We start from the raw sequence: 27962 nt of genomic DNA, 5'->3' as shown, positions 1-27962 counted from the left end.
CTAGAAGGGGGAAAACCTTGTTTCACACAACTACACTCACCGGCCACTTTATTAGGTACACCTGTCCAACTGCTCGTTAACACTTAATTTCTAATCAGCCAATCACATGGCGGCAACTGGAGCTGACGGGAGTCAATTAGAGGCATGAGTAAATTCTGTAACGGCATCATTTACAAACATCTTAAGGAGTGTGGCTGAAGTTTGAAACTGACCGTTTATTTTAGGAACACCAGCTTGCAAGTACTACATGCCTCAGTGCATTTAGGCATGTAGACATGGTCAAGACAATCTCCTGCAGTTCAAACCGAGCATCAGTATGGGGAAGAAAGGTGATTTGAGTGCCTTTGAACGTGACATGGTTGTTGGTGCCAGAAGGGCTGGTCTGAGTATTTCAGAAACTTCTGGTCTACTGGGATTTTCACGCACAACCATCTCTAGGGTTTACAGAGAATGGTCCGAAAAAGAAAAAACATCCAGTGAGCGGCAGTCCTGTGGGCGGAAATGCCTTGTTGATGCCAGAGGTCAGAGGAGAATGGGCAGACTGGTTCGAGCTGATAGAAAGGCAACAGTGACTCAAATAACCACCCGTTACAACCAAGGTAGGCAGAAGAGCATCTCTGAACGCACAGTACGTCGAACTTTGAGGCAGATGGGCTTCAGCAGCAGAAGACCACACCGGGTGCCACTCCTTTCAGCTAAGAACAGGAAACTGAGGCTACAATTTGCACAAGCTCATCGAAATTGGACAAGAGAAGATTGGAAAAACGTTGCCTGGTCTGATGAGTCTCGATTTCTGCTGCGACATTCGGATGGTAGGGTCAGAATTTGGCGTCAACAACATGAAAGCATGGATCCATCCTGCCTTGTATCAACGGTTCAGGCTGGTGGTGGTGGTGTCATGGTGTGGGGAATCTTTTCTTGGCACTCTTTGGGCCCCTTGGTACCAGTTGAACATCGTTGCAACGCTACAGCCTACCTGAGTATTGTTGCTGACCATGTCCATCCCTTTATGACCACAATGTACCCAACATCTGATGGCTACTTTCAGCAGGATAATGCGCCATGTCATAAAGCTGGAATCATCTCAGACTGGTTTCTTGAACATGACAATGAGTTCACTGTACTCAAATGGCCTCCACAGTCACCAGATCTCAATCCAATAGAGCATCTTTGGGATGTGGTGGAACGGGAGATTCGCATCATGGATGTGCAGCCGACAAATCTGCGGCAACTGTGTGATGCCATCATGTCAATATGGACCAAAATCTCTGAGGAGTCCTTCCAGCACCTTGTTGAATCTATGCCACGAAGAATTGAGGCAGTTCTGAAGGCAAAAGGGGGTCCAACCCGTTACTAGCGTGGTGTACCTAATAAAGTGGCCGGTGAGTGTATATCTGGATAGGATTTATTTTTTCTGAACGACAAGCCAGAATGAAAAAGAGCCAAAGTGAAATAGAAATTAACTACTTTTTGCATTTTAAAATAAGAAGTAGAAGGCCTATATAACTGTATGAAAACGTAAAGTAAAAATTAAGTATAAATAACCAAAATGTCTGCGTAAGTAATTAAGTACATGTGCTTCATTGCTTGACACCTTTGCTGAGCGACAGCCACTTTTATGTTTGGTAAGGTTGATCAGCAGATGCAGATCAGCTGATTTAAAGAGTGATGTACATTCAGTTACTTTCTGCAGTCTCATCAAAATTCATCTAGTGGTTATTGAGTTATTTCGCTAACAAACACACAAGCAAGTGCACACAGACACAAACATACTGCAGGTAAGGTAAAAGGTCAAATAATTTTGACACCAGACTCATATTTGTGTGATGAGTGAAACTCTACAGTACAACAGGTCTCTGCAGCAGCGATGTCGTTAAACAGAGTTGTGTGTTTAGAAAAAAAACTGCTTTTGTGGTTGATGCTAATATTAGAAACTAGGATCAGATTCTGGGCCTCAGGGCATTTTTTATTTTTATTTTTTTAGGAACAGACACTATGGGTGACGCCCATCCTTCCCCTCTTGGTCAGGCTTGAGATTTTGAAAAAAGCATTCTCCAAGTTGCCATGGTAAAGGCTCGATGACATCACTGGGTTAAGATCTCAGCCCCAGATCGCCATTCTCCCTCTCCGCCTCCACCCAAGCCTCCTCTCATCCTCTCAATTAATAGCTCCCCCACCCCTCCTTTCCTCATAACTCTTCTCATCTCCTGCCCTTTCGCCTAGAAACTCTCTGCTTTGCTCTTTCTACAGCTGAACCAGTGGTAGGGCGCCGGTCTTGGTCACTTCAAAAGGTGAGACACGGTTTGTGCTTTCATCTGTCGGAGAAAGAGAAAGACCGACACAATGAGTGGAGGGAAGAGGAGAAGTGGGAGAGGGACGGCACGAGGGAGGAGGGGGGTCAAAAAATTGACAAAAAAGGGAGGAGTGTGTGTTGGGGGGGGTAGTGAGGGTGAAATGAGAGGTCTGAGGAGAAAAGAAGGGAAACGAAGAGCTTCTATAGCAGGCCAACAATACACTCTTATTGATCTGTGAGTGTGAGAGTGTGTGTGTGTGTGTTTGAGACAATTTGTGTACAGGGGAGAGTGACAGCAACTAATTGTGCACATTCTTTGTGTGCCTGTGTGTGTACGCTCAGTGTGAGTGTGTGTCCTAGTGTGAGAGGTCGCTGCTCTCATACATCAAAAGGATCAAAAGAAGGATGGTTGCTACAGTGAGGAAAAATCCGTGGTTCAAAGGAGGACAAGTGTTCAGCCGACAAACTCATAAAAAAACCAACAGATGCAGAGATACAGGTGGGAACACACACGTTGCACGTCACATTACATGATTTGTTTTGATAACCACATACTAGCAAATTTTAAATTCTTTTTCACACTTAAGTCATTCAATTGAGGTCTACATAGAGTGGTATTAGAACGCTTTTCACCCCTTTTCTGAGGTGTGTCACGGATCAACCCGTTTTGAGGCTGTTCCTTTAAATCCAAACGTGGCGCTTCACACCCCGCCACCCCTCCAGCTTCCAGACCAGTTCATTCTAGTTTGATAGAGGGGGCTGTGGTTATCTAGCTCTGCAGAAACATTTCATTTACAAAAGATTAAAAGATATTAACAACAGAACACGTGTCCATTCAGCCTTACATGTTGGAGCCAGAGTCTGACCCAGAAAGAGAGAGAGAGAGGAGAATGAAGACCACCAAACTGTTGTTGGCAAGTCCAGAGACCTTATTCAGAAGTTCTATCACAAATAGTTTGACATATTAGTTCAGTTTTCTCTATTTTCTATTGGGTTTTCTAAATAGTTTGAAAAAAAAATGACCCAAACATAATATAAAGATATCTTTGCAGCACCAAGAGATTAAATTCAACTTTTCGGCACTCCTACGGATTCCAAATATGCAACAATACGTATTTAATGGCTAAAAAAGTGGATTTGTCATAATAGGCCCCCTTTCAAACAAATAACTTTCTGATAGCTAAGTTGTATGTATTTTAAGGACCTTTAAAAAAGCAGTGCGGTTGTTAAAAATATGTTTGAAATCTTTGTGACACCCCAGAGTTATAAGTCACACATCCCTTAATTTGAGTTGTTCTCCCCTTCTAACCTTCCACACATTATGCTTTTAACTAATATTTGTATTCACGAATGATTGAGCAGTTATGTTAAAGAAGGAGTTTCTCTGAGTAATGCTTAAGAGTGTTTAGCCAGTATCTTCTCTAAAAAAGGGCAAACCTGTGTCAGGACTAGTTTAACACAGATCTCAGAAGGACTTCCTCCATGGGCACTGCATTTGACACGAGTGTGTCTTGCAATTAAGAAAAAAAATCTTAAGGAGTATTTTTTATTTCATTTAATATCTTTAGATTTGTAATGTGATGTGTGTGTGATGTATGATAAAAAAAATCTGTGCTATAAATCTTATGAGCTATTTCTGTGATGCAATTCAAATTCAAATTCAAAAACACTTTATTGATCCCAGAGGGAAATTAGGTAAAGTGTGCAAGTGTGGCTAATAAAAATTGTAAAAATGTGAGCTTTTGTCTTTTTTTCATTAAGAGTGTGAGCTGATGTCAGAGACTCATTTATCAGTTGACACTGGGTCAGAAGCCTCTTAACAACAAAAGAAAGATTGGTTTTGATGTGCTTGATGTACAAATATGTTCAAACAAGCATGAAGGTAATAAAATGACAGAAAAAAGGCGGGACAAGTCTGAATAGCTTGTTACTGGTGACCTTCAAATTTTCAACATTGACCAAAAAAAAAAATCAGTACGTTTCATGGACATTTTCTTCTAAGTGTGCACAAAGAAAAAGAACAACTCAACATTGGAGGACAGCAAATTGTTTTGTTGCAGCTTTTTATTTTTTAAATTCCTCCTGAAATTGCCACATTTTTGTGATGGAGATGGGTTTAAGTGCTCTGTAGGGTGTGGGGATTCCTCTCTGGTAAATGTTCCTCAGCAGGTGGTGAGCTGGATTCAATTGTGATGCCGAAAGCTGAAAAAGACCCAGTCATGCGGTGAAAAAGTACGACTCAAAGATTGTTCTTGAAAACCTTAATATGATTTAGCAGCTCAGGGAGGAGCACTTTTACACGTGAGAGTAGATGGGAATGGAAGATGGACAGCTTGACTGACCGCAGTTACAGCCACGCATTTCCTCTGCAGGATGTTGGGATTCACACTCACAGACAGGAAGGATAAACTCACACATCAGGAAGGAACTAAAGCAGAGCTGAAAGGAGCCAAGACGACTCAAGCATCTGAACATAGATCCCTTTAATTGCAGTTCAAGTATTTCAGATACGTCTAACACACAGACTGACTTGATGTTAGGATTACACAGTGTATACCTAAAAAAAAATCCATGGTATCTCTGCCTGCAACTGGAGTAAGAGTATTGGATTAGAGGCCCAAAAAAGTATAAATCTGAGTTATAATGTTCATTTTTCTTACTCCATCACCTGGTCTGATCAGTAGATCCTCCATGGAACTGACAGAGATGCTCGATTGAAGAGATCTAGAGCATTTAAACAAAGTCAACACTTCTCATGTGTTGTCTTCAGACCATTCTTAAATCATTTATTCAAGTGTACATTCTCCTGCTGAAAGAACCGCCAGCAAATACAAGGGGTGTAGTCAGTGAAGAAGTTTATGGAGGTGATAGCCTCTTGATGAAAACTAGTAACTAACAGCTTCCCTGCAGAAGACTCCTAAAACATCACACAGCCTTTGTAGGCTTGTCTTAGTGCCTCCTGGATCCAGATCCTCTTCAGGAAGGAGAATCACACACGACTGACTATTCCCATGGTGTAAAAGAAATCTTAGCAGACTGGTCCACCTTCTTCCATTTCTTTGAGGTCCAGTAAGAGTTTTACACAAATGCACTGGTGTTCAGTGGTTTACCTATCATGGACCAGGACAGGCTAAAAACATCCCACAAAACCTTCAGTTGTAACCTAGGTATCCTGTCAAACAATCTGGTTTTGTCAAAGTGGCTGAAATACTAATCATATCCCTATTTTTTTTATAATGGTACACACATTTCAACTTAAAGGACAAAGTGTTTATACTGTCTAGTTTGACCCGTCATTGCAAGTGATCACACAGGGGAAACAACACTGTTTAATTTACACGTGAGTGGTTATAATGTTTTAGCTGTTTATTAAACTTTACAAGACACAGACACAAATAAATGAGACAACAAAAGAACGCACCTGTTGGACGTAGCAATTTCCTGCAGCAGATTAATTAGCCCCGCCCCTTCAGGACAGTCAAACCAAGATCTGTCTGTAGTTTGAATCTGGGAAACAAAAATAACAGACAATAAAAAAGGTGGTTTGTTTCAGTAAAGCAATAGTCCTCTTCAGGTTTGATCAATACTTCATTCTTCTTTGAAAGAAGTCTAGTAGCAGCAACCATTGTTGAATCAGTTTTAACAAATCACTGTTAATACATTTGACTTTAGAAATATACTGTCAGAAGATGTCATTTTTTACTCAAGAGAATTCTAAATTTTCACAGACATTCTAAAATCATCCACTGATGTTTTATCACAGAAGTCTTATTTTTACAAATTTGTCAGACCAGCTGCTGACAGACATCCCACTCTTTTCTCATTTACATTTAAAAGGAACTAGAACAAACTCCAGCTGACTGTAAAACACACTGATTTTCATTTTAGTACTTTTTTCTAATTCGTGTACATTATATTTATGACCCTATTGCTGTAAAACAGCAGGCCCTATTGTTTTTTGACCTGATTATTAATATTTTTCTATCTAACTAAAGCTTTTATCACCATCTTCTAGTGGGCTGAGCTTTATGAAACTTGGCAGTTACATTCAACTAGTGTAAATATGTGGAGGAAGATTCAAATGTGGGCATGGCAAATTGGCTCTTTAGCACACTCTAAACCAATAATTCCCAAACTTTTTAGACTTGTGTACACCTGAGCCATTTTGTCATACCACTAGTATCCAAAACTGTAATGTACAACAACTGATTATTAAATGAAAATTATTTATTTAACTCCCTAGAACATTTAATTCTCAGGTATTTTATTCTTTTCAACTCAAATTAAAGATAAAAACATTGCCTTGAAAGTGAATAAGTAATTAAAATAAATAAACCAGGGAATGGCAGGTGCAGAAAACAGCAGCGTCCAAAATACACCAGAAACTGACCCAAATTAACAAATTTGATGAGATTCCGTGTTGTATACTGGATTCCATTTTGTGTCATTCTGTGATTCCGTCTGCCTTTTCCGCAATCATAGGGCCCTACATATCGCAGTCCTATTTTTATTAATTATTTTACACACCTGGGATATTTTTCCATGTACCCCCTGTAATATGCTTGCGTACCCCTGGTTGGAAATCACTGCTCTAAACAACAGCCCCTCTTATAACTTTAACATACACATGTGAAATCTGGTACATACATCAGTCCAGTACGAACATAAATGTCTCCTGGCACCAGGATGTAAAACCTAAAGGACATTTTGAATGAGATGTCAAATTATGGCGATTCTCACATCATTCCAAACTCTATTATGTCCTCAAATTTCAGGGTATCGACTTCAAATTTGGACCTACTACTGACAAGATGGTGCACAAATGTTATTAATATGGGGCAACTGTGGTGGAGTGGTTAGGGGAGTCGTCCTGTAACCGGAGGGTTGTCGGTTTGATCCCCAGTTCCAGCCGTCTCAGTCTTTGTGACCTTGGGCAAGACACTTCACCCGCCTTGCCTACTGATGGTGGTCTGAGGGTCTGGTGGTGCTGGTGCATGGCAGCCCCACCTCTGTCAGTGTGCCCCAGGGTGTAAAGTGCTTTGGGGTCCATTCTGGACGTGGCAAAGCACTATATACACGTTCAGTCCATTTACCATTCCAGTGGATGACCTGTCCAGTCCAGTAAGACAGCGTGGGAACTGTCCAGATGTGTCAGCCAGTTCAGTCCTACACGACCCTTTCCACTGAGAGAATAGCCCAAAGAGTTCTGGATGGTGGAACTCTGTGGACGCTGCAGGTGACCGATAAATCTCTGAAGAACATGTAACATTTTGGGGATGCTGGAGAGGGGACACAGTGAGTTGCTGCTGACTGCTCGAATGACTCTGGTGGATCAGCAGATGCAGGGGGCTCACATCGAGGTGCAGCAGTTGGTCCTGGGGTGCCCATCATGGCAGGAGTCACTGGATTATGGAGGTGCACTGGCCTCAAAGAGACTCCTATACAAGTAAAATGTGAACAAGCTCATCATGAGTTTGCACTTGCATTCCATGGAAGATATTCTGACATCTGGGAGCATAGAATGTCCAGGATTCCACCACAGATGTCCATTTGTGCTTTTATGCATATGATGGTCCAGAAGGAGATTACCATGCACTGGAGGCCATCATGAATTTCACTGAGTTTTTCAGGTTGAACACTGCTCCTGAGAAACATATGTTGTAACCTGGAATCTGCTGTCAGAGGCAACTTGAGTCAAAGAAGACTTGAGGGCTGCTGTAGAGGGTGCAGTGGGCGATGAAGACTCTGGAAAAGAGGGAGATGTTGGAGATGAACAAAAAGCTAGGGAGCAATGAAGGGTGCTGGAGATCAGTGGAGCACCGGAAAAGGGTGATGTGCTAGAGCACGGCTGAACGAGGTGCTGGACAAGAAAAGGTAGGTTGAACAACCAAGTGGGTTCCACTAACAGAGATTTTCCTCCTCTCTTTCCTTCGTAACAATCTTCTCTCGCCAAAAAAATTGAACAGAGTTATTTGTCTGCGGGGAGCACATTGGTTCATGTATTCTGTCGTGTTTGTGGAGTTTAGAATCCAAGATGCAGAGAAATCCTTAGAAGGTTTGAAGGTTAAGAAAGAAAACTGATTTATTTACAAAATCAAAATGTTGTGGCAGCAGAAGTACTTACAAAGGAGAACTCTGGGAAAGACATGAGGGAGCAAACACGACTGGCTATGGAAAGCTGAAGGACACTGAATATAAAAGGTAACACCAATAAACATAAACACCTGGAGAGGAAACAACTAGGAACAGTTGAGAAGAACAGAACCACAGAGGAAACTGAAACACTGGTAAGTAACATCAACGTAAGAATCACAGAAATGTAATAAAATAATAAAATCTTCACAGGGTGTACCCCACCTCTCACACAGAGACTGCTGGAGATATGAACCCACTCTCTGCAAGTGGGTAAAAGAAAATGGAATGACTCCGGCAATTCTTCACTAAATCATCCATCCATCCATTCTCACCTGCTTCTTCCTTTCAGGTTCACAGGAGACACCGGTGCAAGTCCATCACAGAGACGCATAGAGACAAACAAGTTACACTTAGGGAGGAAGCCTATTAATGTGGAGAGAACATGCAAACTTTACAGAGAAGGGCCTGGCTGGGATTCAGTCCAGCAATCTTCCTGCTGCGAAGCAACTTCTCTACTTACCCAGCTACCATGCCACCCCTTAAATTATTATACATCATATACATTTATTTTTTTCTTCATTATCCCTGTTTTTATTCCTTTCCTGTCTAGACTTCACACTGTCTCACACATGCAGGTTGGTGAGTTTTGAAACTGCTTGTTTACAGACGTGTGTGTGTGTGTGTGTGTGTGTGTGTGTGTGTGTGTGTGTGTGTGTGTGTGTGTGTGTGTGTGTGTGTGTAAGATTCCAACTTAAAAAGATGTATTAAAAAGTTCAGTGTTAAAAACTAAAAACTAGTGCATTCTAACCAAACATAATAATCACTAGAACCATGTAGGTCTCTATCATTCTGTTTGTGTGTGTGTGTGTGTGAGTTTGTGTGTGCTAAGTGGATTTGTGCCAGTGTGTTGACGGTGGTTTCTCTGATCTCTGGTGACATCATCACGTCTGTCTCTGTGGCGACACAGCAAGGTTGTTGCTAAGAAACAAGGTTAGGAGGAGACAAAGATGTATCCCTCGCTTGCTTATTTTTCTACACAAGTGCACACACACAGAGACACACACACACACACACACACACATGTGCCTTCACCACCAGGTTTGGAGGACCTTCGAGCGTGCCTGCCAACCAGATGCAGACACATGCCTACTTATCATCCCCTCTACATCTTCGCTCTCCATTTCGTCTTTGTCCTCTTTCCTCCTCCTCCCCACTCTACATCACAACATGACAAAAAAGTGAGTCAATAATTTTGAACTTGGGAGTCATATTAGACGCACACAGACAGGCTGCAGAAGACAGACAGACGTGCAGCCGTACAGACGTACAGCACAGGTTGTCATGACAGACACCAGGTTCAAAGGAGTGACAATGTACCTGACAGCAGAGAAACAAGAGATTTACCTGAACAACATGAACACGATGCAGGAAGAACAAAACTTTAAGTTATGTGTTTCACAGAGACACACAAAGATGATTTTTAAGGTTTTGTTTCATGAATAATCCTACTAAAATAAGTTCATTTATGTTTTGTCACTCGAAAGCAGAAGCACAAAGTTTGGTTAATTTGCCAGATGCTTACACCTTCCTGTGCTCGTCTGAACTGAACAAAATCAGTGATCTGAACAACAACCTGTTTGTGTTGACATGTAATGAAACTACCAAATAGCTTTTATTCTTTCCTATTAAAAGTTTGGGCAGACAATTCACACACCACAAACACACAGTAGATATAGGAAGAATTAAACATCCATCCATCCATCCATCCATCCATCCATCCATCCATCCATCCATCCATCCATTTCTTCCTTTCAGGGTTTCTGGTGCCCATACCCAGCAGTCACTCTGAGGGGTGGGGTACACCCTGGACAGGTTGTAAGTGTATCACAGAAGAATTTCTTTTTTGATGTAAAACAATAAACTATGATGCATAATTTACAACTTTTTCCAACTCAACAGAGATGTACTGTATATAATCTGTACAAGATAATCAAAAAAAGTACTGTTGTGCGTGTGTGTGTGTGTGTGTGGGTGGGGGGGGGGGTTCAAGACGTGGAATTTAAAAAAAGCACATGCTGAAAACTTTGTTAAAGCAACTTTTGATTTAATTACAGCTTTCTTTCTGTCTTCTTAGGAAGGAGTCTTTAAGCAGCCACACCTCAACTACTCTTCTTTGCTAAAAACCTTTAAGTCTGTCAGAACGAAGGAGCATCTTTTGTACAGAACCTTCTTCAGCTCACCTAACAGATTTTCTATTAAATACATGAATCAGAAATGCTTCGTTTCTTTTATTGCCATTTTGAAAAATACATTTTATCTTCTTAACCATTCCTGCCTGCTGAACGTTTGAGACGAAAGTAGCCTTTTGAAACCTGATTAACTAAAACCTCCAAATCCTCTGAAGAGAAGCAAACCTACAGTATTATTCTAAGAATGATGTTTCAACCACAGTATTTTTTTATGATCCACAGTTTTGTTTTTGCACAAAGTAGATGTTTTGGAATTGTGGCCTAAACTTCAGGCTCATCAAACCAGAACAGGTGGTCCCACATGTTTTTAGGAGACTTTTTATTTATTTGTTCATATTAAGCCAAGGCTGGGCGTTTTTCTTACCTACAGTGACTCATACATACAGAGAACACTTTCACACATACCCCTGTCCTGAACTACAAGTCAGAAAATCCTGCAGCTCCTTCAAAGTTGCTGTTCTTTTTTTTTTTTTTTTTTGCAGAGTAAGATTAAATTTTGTCTTGACTTTTGAGCAAATTTGGAGGGGCTCCAAGTTCTTTGTAACATCATTAGTTCCATATTTTACTGTCTTCCCTGTGTTCAATTAGATCTCTAATGATGGGGAAATTGTAACTTCTTTCTGACTGATTCCTTTTAATGAGATGTTTTGATGCTTTGTGAACTTTGTGTACAATAGGTTTTACTGTAGGATTGAACTGAGTATCAGGAAAATCCTGCTGAGACTTTATTTACTTTGTTTCAGGTTGATCAGAGTGACTTTAATTGATGGCGGGGGTTTTCCCAAGAAGAATAAAGACAGTAATTAAGTCAAAATGTGCATCAACAAATTTTTAGTTTCAGAGTGTGCACACATGTATAAACAGGTTTATTACACTTTGATTTTTTTTCATTTTCCCCTACAACTATTTTTTGATTTGTGTTGTTGAGTATTCAGTGTGCCACAGTGAAGGTGAAAAACATTTTGAAATCATTTATTATGGTTTAGTTTTTTTATATAACAAAAAAATGCAATTTGCACAGAGGATTGTAAACATTTTTTATCCACGGTAAAGCATTTAGTGCTATTCCAGCTGCAAAACTTGGTAATGTGAGTGAAATGTGTTGATAAAATCCAACAAGAAAAAACAGTCTTTAAAGCTAGAAGCAGTTCAAAATTAAGGGGAGACTAAATTAGTGTGCTGCATAAAGGCTCATGTTCGGGAAATTTTGGCTTTCAAGAGGTTAAAGGATGGAGGACAATTCTAACTGCAAGCATAAGGTTAGCAGTCAGGCCAAAACTAACAAGGATCCATTTCACAGAATACTACAGATCAACAAACATTATCTCTGATGTACTACCTAATATTACAGATACAATAAAGTCTGTGGTGCCAGAGGCAAACTAACAAGTTCAGAAACTGACGACCCTACTATAAATGAAATAAAACATGATTCCTCCTCTAACAGCTTATCACACCCCCACCCCATTTAATTAGCATTCTTCTTTGATTCTTTTCAATTTGTAACAGAAAAGTTAAGTTGAATTTTACTAATTCAGAAACGATTCATTCTCCCCTCCTTTGCAGTTCCCAAGCTATTAGCGGGATCTTTGATTGAGATTAATAAAGCCCTGAAATCAATGAAAGATAATTAAAAAGCCTTTTTGTTGAAGGGCAGATGCGTGTCTGAGTGTGTGTTTGAAAGAGAACGGGGAAGTGATTGTGTTTCTTTGAACATATATTTGTGGTAAAAGCCACACTGCACATGAACCTGTGGACATGGTGAGTGGTAAACTCGTGCGGTGCATCAGATCGAAACAGGTTAAACAATTATCAACCAGGGTTGATGCATGTGTGAAATAAACAGCTCTAGTGAAGTTATATCAAGATCTATTAGATTTCTGAAAGTTACAAGCTCAGAACTGCTCAACTAGATGTTTCAAAAAGAGCAAAATCTAAATGACATCTGCATTTTGATCTAAAGACGTCAGTAAGCGGGGTTTTATTTTTTACTTTAACAGCTTGACTCCGATGTTTGAGCGTTAGTGGGGAAAACAAATGAGCTGAAGAGAACGGAAGAAAAATTATACCCAAATCAATTAGCTCTGCTTCCACCGTCCACTGGCTACAAGGACACAGCTGAAACACACCACTGTGTGTTGCTCAGGGTGGAGAGGACTAAACACACAGACACACTGAAGCAACACAGGGGTAATGAGGGAGTTTGCACAAGAGGACAAATTTGTCAGACAGATAAACAGAGGAAAAAAGAGAGAGAGAGAGAGACTGTGACATAGGGAGCTTGTGAGTGGGTGGTTCAGGTGGCTAGAACTAATTAGTGAGAGGAATTACAAATACATCCATGCTTGCAAATGTTCTTTCTTTCCCCTCTAACACACAGCTACAAAGTCCAGCAGCTCCCAGGCACAGCCTTGGGTCAGTTCATCTGATCTGAAGGTGGCAGCTGACCTTGTGTCCCACGTGCAGAAACTATTTCATGACCCTGCGGCCAAGCCAAAACATTAGCACAGCTTTTTGCATAATTTATGGCCATGTACAAAAAAAACCTGTTTTTATAAAACTTCATGTTGACAGCTTAAAAATGTCTTTACACTGGACTTCCTCATCAACTCCACTTCTCTTTATTTTCTTTTTAGTTTGTGAAATTATTAATCAGCAAAGATTAAGACTAAATAAATCGACATTTCACCAACTATAAACCTTTAGAACCAGAGCTGAGTTAATGAAAGAAACATTGTAACTATGTGATTTTAACTAAGGAGCAGCACAAATTTTGTAAAAATGAGTGTTTGGCATAAAAATGTAGGTTTGCCTTTATTTCTCACATGAACACCTCTTCTAGCTTCATTTGAGTGCTTTTACTTGCAGTACAAAATCATGTATTTTTTCTTCAGAAGATACTCTCAAACTATGTTTTAAGTGCTTTAATGCAGATTTTATCAATAATACTGCTAAGCAGTATTTTAGTGGTTGTAATTTTTTTTAAGTTAATTGAATTTACAGATCTGCACAGCAGCTACCATTGTTTGTCAGGATAAGTAATAGTCCCTTTGGAAAAACTGAAGTTCTGATGATGAGCTGTAAGAGCTCTGTTTTCTTTGCGTTACTCCATAAAGATAAAGTTATTTGTTATGCTGGAGGAGCAGTAACTTAAATTTTCCCTCTTACAGATTTGCTTTCATAAGTACTGGACAGAAACTTGACCAGGAACTGACAGAAAGATACGAACCAGCATTTCTTTCTCAGTCTGTCTTGCACCCCTCTGTCAGTCGAGCTCTGGTGAAAACTCCACATTTCCAGAACAGCCGCCCAGCAGGACTCGGGGTGTGTGCGTGTGAGTGTCTTATTATTTCAATATTTTCGTCGTGCAGCGGCACCACGATTCTGCACTGGCAGAGCAGAAATGTAGGTCTGATCCCTCTGTACTCATGTGAGCACTTTACTCACCAGTCGCTTTATGATCCTAAGTGTTGTGCGTTGAATTTTAGGGGTCTCCGTGTTCATGTGCATCCGCAGGATGTGTGAGAAGCTTTGAAGGCACGAAGGTGACAAGCAGTCCTGATCCTCTGCACCATACAGCTGTACCAGTAGAAACAAACACTGAAGAGATTCCTCCCACACCTCCTGGTTTTCACTGGACAGCTGCAGATTTATATGAAAGATTAATAAAAGAACAAGGTTTACAATTCAGTTTTGACATCTAAAACAATATAAACTTTGTACAGGTCTGGAAAATTGTTAGTGTTACTTAATTTGAACAGTTCTATGATATAGTTTGTTTAATGCCATAGTGTTCAACAAAAAGCTTAGCTGATGTCAGAATTTTCACCAATCTGATGTCAACATGCTTATTGATGAAAACAATGGAGAGTGCAATGATGCATCTTAAAACCAACATAAAGACAAGCAGGGAAAATCATTGCTACTATGAAATCATTGGCAGGAAAAGATAAGATTGCAAGACTGGCTTTGTAAAATTGTGTTATAATTGTCCAAATCAGGGGTGCCCAAACTGTTTTGAACCAATATCTACTTTTTGTTGTTTGCTGAGATCTACTTGTCTCATCTCAATATCAATCAGAATTTAACATTCCTAATCCCAAGTAATCCCAGGGTTTTAATACTGTATTATAAGCACCTCTTTACTCCTCATGTCCACAAAAGTTAACATATCAAATACAGTACATACCATGTTACCAGTTTTACTGACTTCAGTAAAGAAGTCAAACATGTAAACTTTTGTACCAAAGAAAAAATGAGACAAAAGACAATTTCTAAACTTAACGCTTGACAAAAATAAAATAAAATAAAATAAAAACCAGGAGAGAACTGGTGTTTAAACAAAAAGGACCTCTTTCACTCCTGCATTTAGTGCTCATTATTTACAAAAGGTAGTTTTAGGGTCTGCACTTCAGGTAATTATAATGTAATTAACCCCTCATCAACCTCAAATATAGTCATTGGTTCAAGAATAAACTGTATTTTTAACCATTTTACTAACAGTAAAACATTATTCTGGCTTATAATATAAGGTAAATACAATGACGTGGTAAGAAAGGCAACAGCACGAAAGCTAATAATCGTTTTGGGTTTTAAAAACTTTGATGGCCCAATTTGACAAAGGTTTTATATAAGCTGTTACTTATTCCTAAGGTTTATGTGCAGTTCCTGTTTTTTGTGTCAGTTCTTTTGTTGTAAATAACAACATTACACTGTATTTTTAATGAGGTGGTGGGCACAAAATAATTATACCAGAAAACAGTTACTTTTAGTTCTATCTGCTAACCTGGGAATGTAAAGCACTAGTTTTAAAATATTCTGTAATCAAAAGCGTTATTCTAAATGTAAACTAGCAGAAAGTATTTATATGCTTTTTGACAATTTATTTGTCAATGCAACATAGTCACTAAAATTACCTACATAAATATACCTTTTTTTTGCTCTAACTTTCTGAATATATGCTCATTTAAATTTCAGCAAACTGTGCAAGTGCAGCAAGAGGCTGTTTTGGTTGCGCAGTTTGAGGCCCACATCTCTCATGCAAAACTCTAAGTTGCTTTCACAAAAATCCTGCAATCACTTTGTGAATTTCAACTTTAATGATAATTTTTAATGAGAGAGAAATGAAAATGTTCTTTAAGAGGATCTTTAAAGGGATACTTGCACATGTTGGCCTTAATACATGTACATTATTTCTCTATTCTGCTAAAAGTTGTTTGGGACAAATGAAAACTTCTAATTACTTTAAAAAATGTGTGCATCACAGTGTGTGATAAAGTTATATTTTGTATTATGTTTCAATGTTCTGCCCCATATATGGATTGAAACAGTCTAACGTGATCCATGTGATGCTTAGAAAATTAGCTACAGAGCTAATGCCAAACATGGCCATTTGTATGTTAGCTAGAGAGCTAACATAAAACCTAAAAGGCTAAAGCTGAGGTGAGTTTTCCATGAAGCAGATCTCTTGTCCTGTTTTCCACATTTTCGGTTGCAGGCTGTCATTTCTACATTCTCCTCTCTGTCACTGCGCTCCTGTTTAATTTAAAAGGGCCAAACGTCAGACTTTGTCCAAAATTAACATTCATGATAAAACTGGAAACTTCTTCTGTGCTCTTCTTACTAATGTCAGTTTGAAATTGCATTAACAGACAATACTACAGCAACTGACAATATAGTAATTATCAAGAGTTAAAACTATGTTTTGTTTGCTTTGTCAAAATATAGAGCACCAATTAAATGGGAATGTTCTTACATCAATACCAGGCTTCTGATGCAGGTTTTCCAGTTTTAGTGATGTTGGATTGTTATTGACACATGCACTCACTCACTTATCTTTCAAAAGGGTAAAAGGGGCTGTGCCGAGGTTGAGAGTGTGTTGGCTGCTCCATCAACCCTGTAATGTGTTCATTAAGTCCCAGGAGACGCCCTCCTCCCTTGGCCCCCCACTCGCCTTTTTTGTCCCTCCTCTGTCCAATAAGTCATTGACTTTCTAGGATACCTCAGAGCGTCCTCTGTTTTGCGTGGATTTTTCTCATCTATTTTCACTGCATTACTTTCATCCAAGTCTGCCATCCATCTGAGATACCCCTAATATGTGTTCACTTCTTTGTCAATATGCAGAACGTTTCTAGAAGGCTACATCAGTAAACTATTCACAATCACAGAGTAATTTCAAATTTAAAATCCTACTCCTGATAAAAATTAATCTTCAGTTACCATCATCACTAACAGCTGCAGAGTTGGATAAATGTAATTTTCCAGTCTATAAAACAGCAGATTGCATGGCCAGATTGTAGAAAGGCTGTCTTGGAAATATCATTTTTATTTATTTATTTATTTTTACAGAATTGATGATTATGAAATGGTTAAATAATCAAATAAAATGCTAAACTTTAATTAAATGTTTTTCCTTGTGCTTTGTTTCATCTTGTTACAAGATTCAACCTCTCTTAAAACTCAGGATATGATCTGGTGCTTCAATACAGACCAGAACCATTTTAGACACCATTAATTTCAATGGTTCTCAAGCCCAATTTAAATCCAAATATAGCTAAGCCACCTCTCAAACCAGAACACTCGGCCCATTATGACTCATAGCAGCAACAATATCTTATTGATGATGTGTCTTTTCTGAAGGTTTAACAAAACAGCTCGGCTTTGATCTTATTTATCTACAGAACAAAGGTCTAAATGTGGCATTTGATCTGCCTCAGTATTTTTATGAGAGAATATTACTTTCACAGTTTCTCATGCTAAAATTAGTCTCAATGAGACTGTTTTTTTTTTACACATTTTAGATTTTAGTTTGTTTCATAAATTCTTGTAGAAGTTCAGATTTAACGTGTTGAAAGGCAACCACTCCTTGGGAGAGTAGAAGGAATATTCTAAATTATTCATTTTGTGGGTGGATAAACATGTTTATTTACTTATCTTAATTATTTTTTTGGTAATTAAAAGCATAGTTCTCACTGGAAATGCCCAAACTGCTCAGCAGACAACCAGAATCCATCGACTGTAAGCTTGATCAACAACAAGCAGAACACATTAAAAAATGAAAAATTTCCCCCACATCGCTGCAAAGCGTTAGCTCCTGTTAGCGCAGGATGATGTGGATGCTTTTTCCTGCATGCAATAGATTGAAGTCTTTGACGTTAGAAAATGTAAATTAAAAAAAATCATGAGAAAACCAAAGCTGTAAAATGACACTAAAATAAAATTGATTTTCTTCTTAGGTAGGACAAATTTGCTGCCTCACCAGCTGCCTGAACAGGTGGTTAATTTAAGTCCAACTGTTTAATTTCTAAAATCATTTTCAAGCAAGGGATTTTTTTAAATAAATAGAATAATTATAATATGTACTAATTTCCCTTTCTTTAATAGTTAGGACTGATGCCATTTTAAAATGATCTCTCAGTTTGTGATCATTTTATGGTTTTTATTTTTTGAGCAGCTTACTAACAAGACTATGGTGTAATCAGTACGTTTCGTTGTGTGAAATTTTTAAACATCACTCTGTCAGCTGACAGTTTTCAGGCACAACAAAACAGTTTTTTTTTACCTGATACTTTCTGATATTTTGAAGATACATTAAGGAACAGAGGGAGTTTCTCTTTTAAAGCATGAATTTAAGTGTCACAAATGTGTTTAGTGCCACAAGACCTGAGTCTTTCAAAGGCTGCAGTGATAACATTTTCACATTTTCTCAACAGAAAGGACAAGATTGTAGCTAACTCTTATCTTTCCACTTGTCCGATTGCATCAGGCTGCATTAAAACCAGCACAAATATAAATACAGCTCTTCGGGGCTTAATATTGCACTTAATAGTTTTAGTCAACCAAGATGTTCATCTGGAGTGGTTATATAGCATTTATAAACATTTATTACCAGATGTTACATTGAATTGTCAAATTGCTTAAAAGAAAATAAAGTTATTTCAAATGTTTATCAGACAAACAACTAATTTTGATTTAAGGCGTAATAACACTAAATATATATGGATATAATTACAAAGTCATTCATGTTTAACTATAATCGATTGTATCAATGTTATAAGAAGTGTGTTTCTTCAAGGGTAAAAAGGAAGAACATTGTAGGTAGATAAACTTTAAAAGTTATGTTTCTATTTACAGATTAGTGATGGGTATAGGTTTTATATTTTTAATTAAAAGCAAAGTTGTTCTTGTTAAAATAGCCTTAATTCTTAATTTGTTCTGAGCTGAAGACACAGTGTCTTAGTAACTGTGATTTAAAAAGGCAAATGTTATTTGTTTTTGTATTTATGCACTTTTGTTAGTTTCCAGTATGCACAATATACAAAGCAACAGCGGGCATGTGCAAAACCAGCTGCTTTCTTCAATTTCTCACTGACACACCAAAAACAAGGTTTTAAAACTCTCCATTTTAGAAAGTACTTGTAAAACATTTTGCTTCTCTTTACTAATGACCCTGCTCCTCTTATTCACATGCAAACAAATGCAACAGAAACTGTTGATTTTTTTAAAAATATACAAAGAACTGTAGACATGGTCTGTAGTGCACTAAAGATGTACAAATGTGGGGAATAAAAGTAGCTGAAATACAAATCTTTACACAGAAACTTAGCTGCTGTGGATATTTTGTCTCTAACTACTCAGCAGTGGAATTTCTCAATATTATACTGTTCACTGTACAAACCCTTTTAGGTCCTTTTGTGGCATGAAGTTTTAAATGATAAATTCTCAAATGTTTCATCAGAAGTTATACATGCTTGCAGAAACTGACCCCCCCCCCCCCCCACACACACACACACACACACACAGGACGTGTGAGTGTTGGTCTCACCATGTGAATCAGGTGAGTGCTGAGTTGACTCAGGGGTCTGTTGGCTACGAGCAGTTTTTCTGCTGCCTCCGTCTCTGCTGCTGGACAAGATAGCCTCTGGCTCTATACACACACACACAGACATGCACACACACACAAGTTAAATCATTTATAGAGATTTGACAGTCAATAATGATTTATCCAGAGACTTGTCAAGACTTATTCTGACAGACTGACACAGAGAGACACTGTACAAGACGAGGATGGGAAATAAGCTTTTCTGTGTTACAGCAACCCCCCCCCCCCCCACCGTCCGTCCTTAACAAGACATTCAGAACAATTTAATTTTCACACTAATTATTATTATTATTTTGCATCTTATGTAAACTAGTCTTCTCGTGTTATCCAGATTTTTTCCCTTTATCAATGGCGTTACAGTAACTCAGTTATTTTAGCTCAGTTCATGCCTACAGTTAAACTTCAGGCCAATTAGTGGTGGAATAAGGTGATTAATTCTGGCATACATTCTCTTTCTGTTCCAAAGTCACTCCCCCTCCCCTCTCCTTGCTCTCAGTTTTTTCTCCCCACTGTGTGCTGTAATATGACTTACTCTCTCGACCAAAAGTTTGGGGAGAGCGATCGAGTCACGTCCTCTCTCCTTATCAGACCTTATTACCCAAATGAATTTGGTTTGGGCAGAAGTTCCCTTTTTAATGAGCTTTGCATTTCTGGTAGAATTGATTTCCGCTGCCCATTTTCCTTGCTCCATCCTCAGTCTTTCCATCCTTCCCTTTCTCCTTTCTGTCCTCTCGATCACCCAGTCTTTTACCCTCTTTTCACTTTAGTCCCCCCCCTCCTTGTCCAGGCATTAATATGTATGTGTTGGACTGAGGTGCACAGTATGGGGAGATGGGGGCTGGTTTTTGTGCGCGTGTGTCTATATAGCGAGGCAAGCTGAGGACAAAGCCAGCAGTGATAATGAGGCCGCAGGGACATAGCCAGACAGGCCCCTCAGTATGTGCCTCTTAGTGTGTTTGTGTGTGTGCGTGTCCCAGGGACTCAGGACCTCATGTGCGTTCTCCTGAGTCCACAACTTCAATATTGCAGTTGCTTAAACCTGCTAGCACACACACACGAACACACACACACACACACACACACACACACACACACACACACACACGGGCAACATTTTGAGGAAGTTGACTTTGTGATTTTGTCGGTGAATTTAGTCTCACCATAGATAAGATGGACAAATAGTGGTGAAAAAAAATATTCAGATAAAAGTAACATGAAGAAGTCAAACTACTTGAACACAGCTAACCCTTAATAAAGAAAGATTATAAAAACTTAACTAAATTCAGTTCCTTGAAATGAATGCTGTTGTACACAACACAGTGAAGATTTGAATGGAGTGTTTGTACCTGCAGCGCTGCTCGGACAACAGACGATGTTTGTTTTAGGATGTTGTAAAGAAGCTCCAAAAGGTATTGAACCACAAGATGGCTGACTTTTCTCCCAGCATGCCTCTCTCCATCCAGGTAGACCAGTGAAGAGTTTGAGAGTGTATTCAGCACCACCTCTACAAGCCCTGAGGGGAAGAGAAAAGGTTAGGAGCTTATTTATCAAGACAGTAGATAATCAGTACTAAATGCCCATGAAAATAAATAAATAGTCTGTTAAATGTGGGCGTGTTGCGTGCGATTTAATAAGACTGTGTGCACAAAGAATAACAGGTGCAGCGGTGGTGGGGACTGCTCTTTTGAAATGAGGATATAGCGTGTCACTGATGGAGGCAAACCAGACACAACAAAATTCAACAAGGACCCTTTTTAGCCTTGATAAATTGAAAAAAAAGTGTTTTATTAGTTTAATTATCATTTGTTTTATGAACTTTTTTCTTGCAGTTCTTATTCATAGCATTCGTTTCGATGTCTCACTATGGGATACACCCCCTGCGGATTCCTCAGAAGCATGTGTCTCATTACGCCAATCCTGATTGGCTGGTGATCGTGACACATGCGTCACCTACCCTTTAAGTAGCTTGCGCTATGACGCAGTGTCATTCGAAAACCTCTTCTCGCTTCGAGAGGCATTTCTCTTTAGCAGACTAGCTTAACTGTCCACCGATTTAAGTGATTTGGCTAACTCCGTCTACGGGTGCTAGCTGCGTTAGCTTCAGCCTTCACCATAGTCTGGAGCACTTTCGTCATACAAACTTTGCTGTATTACCATGCCAAAGAATACAGCCTTTTGTTTCAGACTTCACATACCTGTTTAGCTTGAAACAATTTTGCTTAGCAAACCAGCGACCAAAATGGACTCCGCTTCTCTTCACACCAGAGGAGGCAGCGACTCGGAGGCTYGTCTCTGTGGCTGCGGGAACAAAATTTCGAGCAAGGATCCACACCAGGTGTGCTCGACGTGCCTCAGGCTGGAACATGCCCGCCTGGCGCTTGACGCCCTGGGCTCGTGCGCGAACTGCTCCCGGTTCACCATGAAGAGCCTCCGCAGATGGCTAGCACGCCAAGCTAGCCTCTCCGGCAGGGACCCATACTTGTCGACGGGTGGGCCGCCGCCCGACACTGTCAACGAGTGGGAAGACGTAGACGCCGAACCAGGAGCTACAGATAGCTGGGGCTCCCAGCTGGAACTAGCCCTGGCGCCCTCGCCTGTCAAAGATGTCCTGGAACTGGACTACGAGGAAGATAACGAGATAATCTCGGAGCTCCTCGTATCCGAAGATGATGAAGATGATGATGAAGTCTTCATCCCAAGCGCTCAGGCTGCAAAGGCTGGCGCCTCGTCTGTCCCCTGGGATGAGCAGGAGAGAGCAGTAGCCTCTCCTGCTGTGAGCATGGACATGCAGACCGTGTGCAAGCGTGCTGCCTCCAGACTCAATATCCCATGGCCTGAAGTAGCAACGGAGCCCACCAGATTCCGTTACGAAGGGAAGAAACTGCCACAGGCTACTAGGACGGTGAAACAACTGCTCCCGGTTTTCCCGGAGCTGCTGGACGAGGTTGTGGTCTCCTGGAAGGACCGCCCATTCAGGGGGAAATCTCAAACCCATGGAGCCTTGTCTTTGGACTTTGAGGGCATGGATAAGCTAGGCATACACCACATGCCCCCGATGGAGCCGCTGGTGGCAGCCCACCTGCACCACGGCTCCCGACTTCTTCCAGAACCCCCATACTGCCGTCGAAGCAGTCCGCCTTGACTGAAAGGGCCTACAGAGGTGCAGCTGTCGCTGTTAAAGCACTCAATGTTTCCTCCATGCTCTCAGCGTACCAAGCTGAGCTGTGCGAGGATATGGCCACCAAGCTAGACCCTGAGGTGTGGGAGGTAATTACCGTGATCACAGAATCTGCTTACGCGTGCAGCGCTGCACAGTCCAGGCCACCGGGAAATCAATGGGGATGATGGTGCTGCAGGAATGAACAAGGTGGCTCAAACTGCTGTCGGACAGGGAAAAAGAGGACATTCTGGACATGCCGATAGTGCCGGAAGGCATCTTCGGCTCCGCTTTGGCCTCAATGCAGAAGCCATGTGAGGCCCGAAAAAAGGAGGATGAGGCGGTACGATTTTGCCAGCCCAGGAAATCAGAGCACCCCACCCAGGCGGCCCCGTGGCATACCTTTGCCCAGGCAGCTTCGCGACCTCCTGCCTTTAAAATCCCCAAGCGGCCCAAACCTCAGTCATCTCCACCCGCCCCGCCCGGCCAGGAGGGAAAACCGGTTTGGCCCCTAAAGACATTGACACAGCCTGCAGCTGTTCCTCCTGTACAACCTGCTCAGGCTCCTAGTCATCAGGCCAGGAAGATGAAAAGGGCTGCTTGATGGCCCTGTTTTCTCACAGGTGATGGAGCTGGATGTTCCCCGTTCACCAGCCCTCCATGCCTGGCCGAAGAGTGTGTGCCCCTCCATTTTCCCGCCGCTGCGTGGTTCCCCAGCCAGAGGAGGAGGAAACTCGATTGTTGGGACAGCCGGATCTGTCCCACCAAGTCACACAAGCACACACACACGTTCAGAAATAAATATTTCACTGCCACATCCAGACCTAAGGTCGAGGGCGCAGTTAAAAATATTAAAGATAAAAATATAAAATGAACAGTTCTGTTCCATTTTCGCTCCTGGAGGCGGCCACCCCCCATCGCAGGCAGCGGCTTGGGACCGAATCTGTAAAAAAATAAAATCACCTCGCGCATGCGCAGTGCCTACCATGTGCGACATGCCTCCTCTGTCGCCAGAGGGCGCCACAAGACGATGTGTGAAATCAGCGGGAGATTCCGCTGTGACGTCACTCTCCACCCGTAACAACAGATGGGTTTCCCTCATGGCTTCAGCTTGGATCCATCGCATTATAATGCGGGGATACAGGCTCCAGTTCGCCGCGGCTCCCCCTCGCTTTTCTGGAATAAAATTCAATCAAGCCCAGGGGGATTCTGCTCGTGCGCTACAGGAGGAAATTTCTGAGCTGCTAAGGAAGGGAGCAATTCGCCCCGTACCCGTGGACTGGAGTCAGAATGGTCACTACTCCAGGTATTTTGTCATTCCCAAACGGGGGTGGGGGGGGAGCAGTATTCGCCCTATCCTGGATCTGAGGGCTCTGAACAGCTATCTAAGAAAATACAAATTCCGGGTGCTCACACACGCATCCCGTTTGCCTAGTGCGCCAGGGCGACTGGTTCACCTCGGTCGATTTAAAGGACGCATATTTCCACATTTCAGTGTACCCACCACACAGGAAATATCTGAGATTCACTTTTCAGGGCGTCTGCTACGAATACACAGTGCTCCCTTTTGGACTTTCTCTGAGTCCGAGGGTGTCGTACGGTGTACAGAGGCTGCGGTCTCACATAAATTATTTGGAGCTCTTAGCGGTGTTTCTCATGCTGAAAAGCTTCCTCCCTTTTCTGCGCGGTCATCACATTCTTGTAAGGACAAACAACACAACTACAGTAGCTCATATCAACCGGCAGGGGGGCTGCGCTCACTCCGGTTGCACACTCTGGCACGCAAACTGATTTTTTGGAGCAGCATGCACCTCCTGTCACTCAGGGCCACCCATGTCCCTGGGGTCCTGAACCGCGGTGCGGACATGTTGTCCAGGGGTGCTCCATTATATGGAGACTGGACTCTCCATCCAACCATAGTGGAACAACTGTGGCTCCACTTTGGGCAGGCAATGGTAGACCTGTTTGCCTCCAGGGAGAATGCTCAGTGCTCACTGTTTTTTTTCCATACGCAATCAGAACGCGCCCCTTGGCATGGAAGCGCTTGCGCACGCCTGGCCCCACGTTCTTCTTTATGCTTTCCCCCCCTTTGGCTCTGATAGCTCCCACTCTGTCCAGAGTGAGGCAGCACAGTCACAGGCTGATACTGATAGCTCCACATTGGCAAGCGATGCACTGGCTGGCAGAGATTTATCAGCTCCTGATCGGACAACCATGGCAGCTCCCCTTACGGGAGAACATGCTGTCTCAGGCAGGGGGAACAGTTTTTCACCCACACCCAGATCACCTAAAGTTGTGGGCCTGGCCCATGAGTGGTATAATTTAAATACTACAGGGCTCCCTCAGGATGTGATAAATACAATCGAGAGTGCTAGAGCCCCCTCCACCAGGTCCCTGTCTGACTGTAAGTGGAGGATAGTTGAGAAGTGGTGCTCTGAGAGAGGACACCTTTCTTTTCAATGTCCAGTTGGAGAAATTTCTGCAGCAGCTGATTTACAAACAAAAGGCCTTTTCCACAATTAAAGTGTACTTGGCTGTGTGATGGAAGAATATCCTATGACTCCCTAACTGCATATTACCTTGACATGTCCTGTTCTGTATCTCTTGATAACTGCCATTATATAATCTGTTTCTCATGATTCTTAAGATACTGTATGTACTCATGTAATCTCAAGGCCTATTTACTTGTAACTATCTCATTGGTTCCTGCATATCTCTGACGCTCTTATTTTGTTAGCAGGATGTTTAAATATTGTCTGTTTCCTGTTTCCGGGTCAGCGTGAGCTTGACAGGCGCTTTGATTCACGTCTGTCCTGCTCTGCTCATTCCTTGCATATGCATCTTTCTATTAAATAATCTGAGATCGAGACCACACAGTTTCCACTTTGTTTATTTCCCGCATCTCTGCCCTGGTGAAATGGTGCCACGACAGCTGCTATTTCAGCCTGTCATGTAGGCTTTGAAGGGAAAACAGCCAGCCAACACCCTTTGGTGGACCGTTTTATGAAAGGTGCACACAGGCTCCTTCCAGTCCCTAGGTCCCTGGCTCCCCCATAGGACCTGGCGGTGATGTTGGATGAACTCTCCAGGCCTCCATTTGAGCCGTTGGATGAGGCAGACTTCAAACATCTGTCCTTAAAGACAGTGCTGTTGTTGGCCTTGGCATCTGCTAAACGTGTTAGCGATGTCCATGCACTCTCAGTACACCCCTTCTGCACCAGGTTTGGTCCAGGGAATGTCAGGGTCTCACTGCAGCCCAACCCAGCCTTTGTGCCTAAGGTGGTGGGCTCATTCTCTCCAATTATCCTTACAGCCCCTTCTCCTCCACCCTTCTCTTCATCAGAGGAAGAGCGGCTGAACAAACTTTGTCCAGTTTGGGCCCTGCGTGCTTACTTGGACAGAACTAGCAGCTTCAGAAGACGCGATCAGCTCTTTGTGTCCTGGACAAACTCTCATAGAGGCAAGCCCATCACAAAGCAGCAGCTCTCCCACTGGATTGTGGGAGCAATTGCGCTGTCCTATACAAGCCAGGGCCTTCAGTATGGGTGGCTGTGGCGGAGTGGTTAGGGGAGTCGTCCTGGAACCGGAAGGTCGCTGGTTCAATCCCCTGTCCAGCCGTCTCAGTTGTTGTGTCCTTGGGCAAGACACTTCACCCACCTTGCCTACTGATGGTGGTCAGAGGGTCCGGTGCTGCCGGTGCATGGCAGCCCCACCTCTGTCAGTGCACCCCAGGGCAGCTGTGGCTACAATGTATCCATCCATCCATCCATCCATCCATCCATTTTCTGTACACACTTCTTCCTTTTCAGGGTTGCGTGGGTCACTGGTGCCCATATCCAGCAGTCACAGTGCGAGGGGCGGGGTACACCCTGGACAGGTCGCAAGTCCATCACAGGGCCACACATATAGAGACAAACAAGACAAACAACCATTCACTCTCTCACTCACACCTAGGGACAATTTAGAGTTATCAATTAACCTAACAGTCATGTTTTCGGTCTGTGGGAGGAAGCCGGAGTATCCGGAGAGAACCCACGCATGCATGAAGAGAACATGCAAACTCTACCCAGAAAGGTCCCCAGACCAGGATTTGAACCGGTGACCTTCTTGCTGAGAGGCATCAGCTCTACCAACTGAGCCACCATGCCGCGGCTACAATGTAGCTCTCCATCATCAGTGTGTGAATGTGAGTGTGAATGGGTGAATGTCTGTTAGTGTAAAGTGCTTTGGGGTCCGGAGGGACTTGAAAAGCACTCTATAAGTTCAGTCCATTTACCATTCAGGCACCTGTGGGTCTACGTGCCCACGCCACCCGGGGCCTGGCTGCATCCTGGGCCCTCTTTAAAGGGGTCCCTATTCAGGATATATGTGCAGCAGCGAGTTGGTCCTCTCCACTTGCTTTTGCTCGATTTTATAAGTTGGATGTTTCTGTTCCAAGAGTGGCCGCCGCTGTTTTAAACACAGGGTTTTTACTAGAACAAGACAAACACAATTAAGTGCTGGGGTCGCTAGAGATAAGCGGTCTGTCAATACGGAGTCTCCATATCCCATAGTGAGACATCAAAACGAATGCTATGAATGAGAACTTTAGGTTACTTGCTTAATCCCGGTTCTCAGAGTAGCATAAGTGAGATGTCTCACCAGACAATCCTTCTTGCTGGGGCGAAGCGAGAAGAGGTGCTTATTTCGAATGACGCTGAGTCATAGCGCAAGCTACTTAAAGGGTAGGTGACGCATGCGTCGCGATCACCAGCCAATCAGGATTGGCGTAATGAGATACATGCTTCTGAGGAATCCGCAGGGGGCGTATCCCATAGTGAGACATCTCACTCATGCTACTCTGAGAACCGGGGTTACGCAAGTAACCTAAAGTTATTGTGAATGTTGATATTTTAACATTGACTTAAAAAAGATTTAATGATTTGTCAGCCAAGTCTTGCGTGACAGCACAGACCTCCTGCTGCACCGCCCACTGCGGCTGTCCAGTGCACAGGTGAGCAGGTGACTGACAGGTGCAGAGAGGTAAGCTCTTTTTGTCATTATTAAAGCACTACTCAACTAAATTGCTCAGTTACTCAAAACCAAGAGATCAGAGGCTGGACAACCATTATTACCTTTCACCATTTTTTGGTGCACAGAATCATAAATGTAAAGTTTACATTGTTTTTTTTTCTTTTTGTTTTGCCAAATGTGTGTGTGTGTGTGGGTGTGTGTGTGTGTGTGTGTGTGTGTGTGTGTGTGTGTGTG

The 27962-nt window shown here is 42.0% G+C and overlaps 1 protein-coding gene across 1 annotated transcript in view; it reads right to left on the bottom strand.

The window, feature by feature from the left end:
- ulk4 (unc-51 like kinase 4) overlaps positions 1-27962 on the bottom strand; it is a 123752-nt gene that overhangs the window by 3178 nt on the left and 92612 nt on the right. Inside the window, exons 32-35 of the mRNA XM_014003354.1 lie at positions 20905-21071; positions 19502-19603; positions 14125-14319; positions 5715-5800 (exon numbers count right to left, since the gene is read on the bottom strand). Coding sequence (XP_013858808.1) covers positions 5715-5800; positions 14125-14319; positions 19502-19603; positions 20905-21071 — 550 coding nt within the window. The remainder of the gene's footprint in view (positions 1-5714; positions 5801-14124; positions 14320-19501; positions 19604-20904; positions 21072-27962) is intronic.

Source organism: Austrofundulus limnaeus, unplaced genomic scaffold, assembly GCF_001266775.1.
Source record: "Austrofundulus limnaeus strain Quisiro unplaced genomic scaffold, Austrofundulus_limnaeus-1.0 Scaffold18, whole genome shotgun sequence".
NCBI lineage: Eukaryota > Metazoa > Chordata > Actinopteri > Cyprinodontiformes > Rivulidae > Austrofundulus > Austrofundulus limnaeus.
Note: the sequence above shows the minus strand (reverse complement) of the source record. Positions and strands in the feature narration are given on the sequence as shown.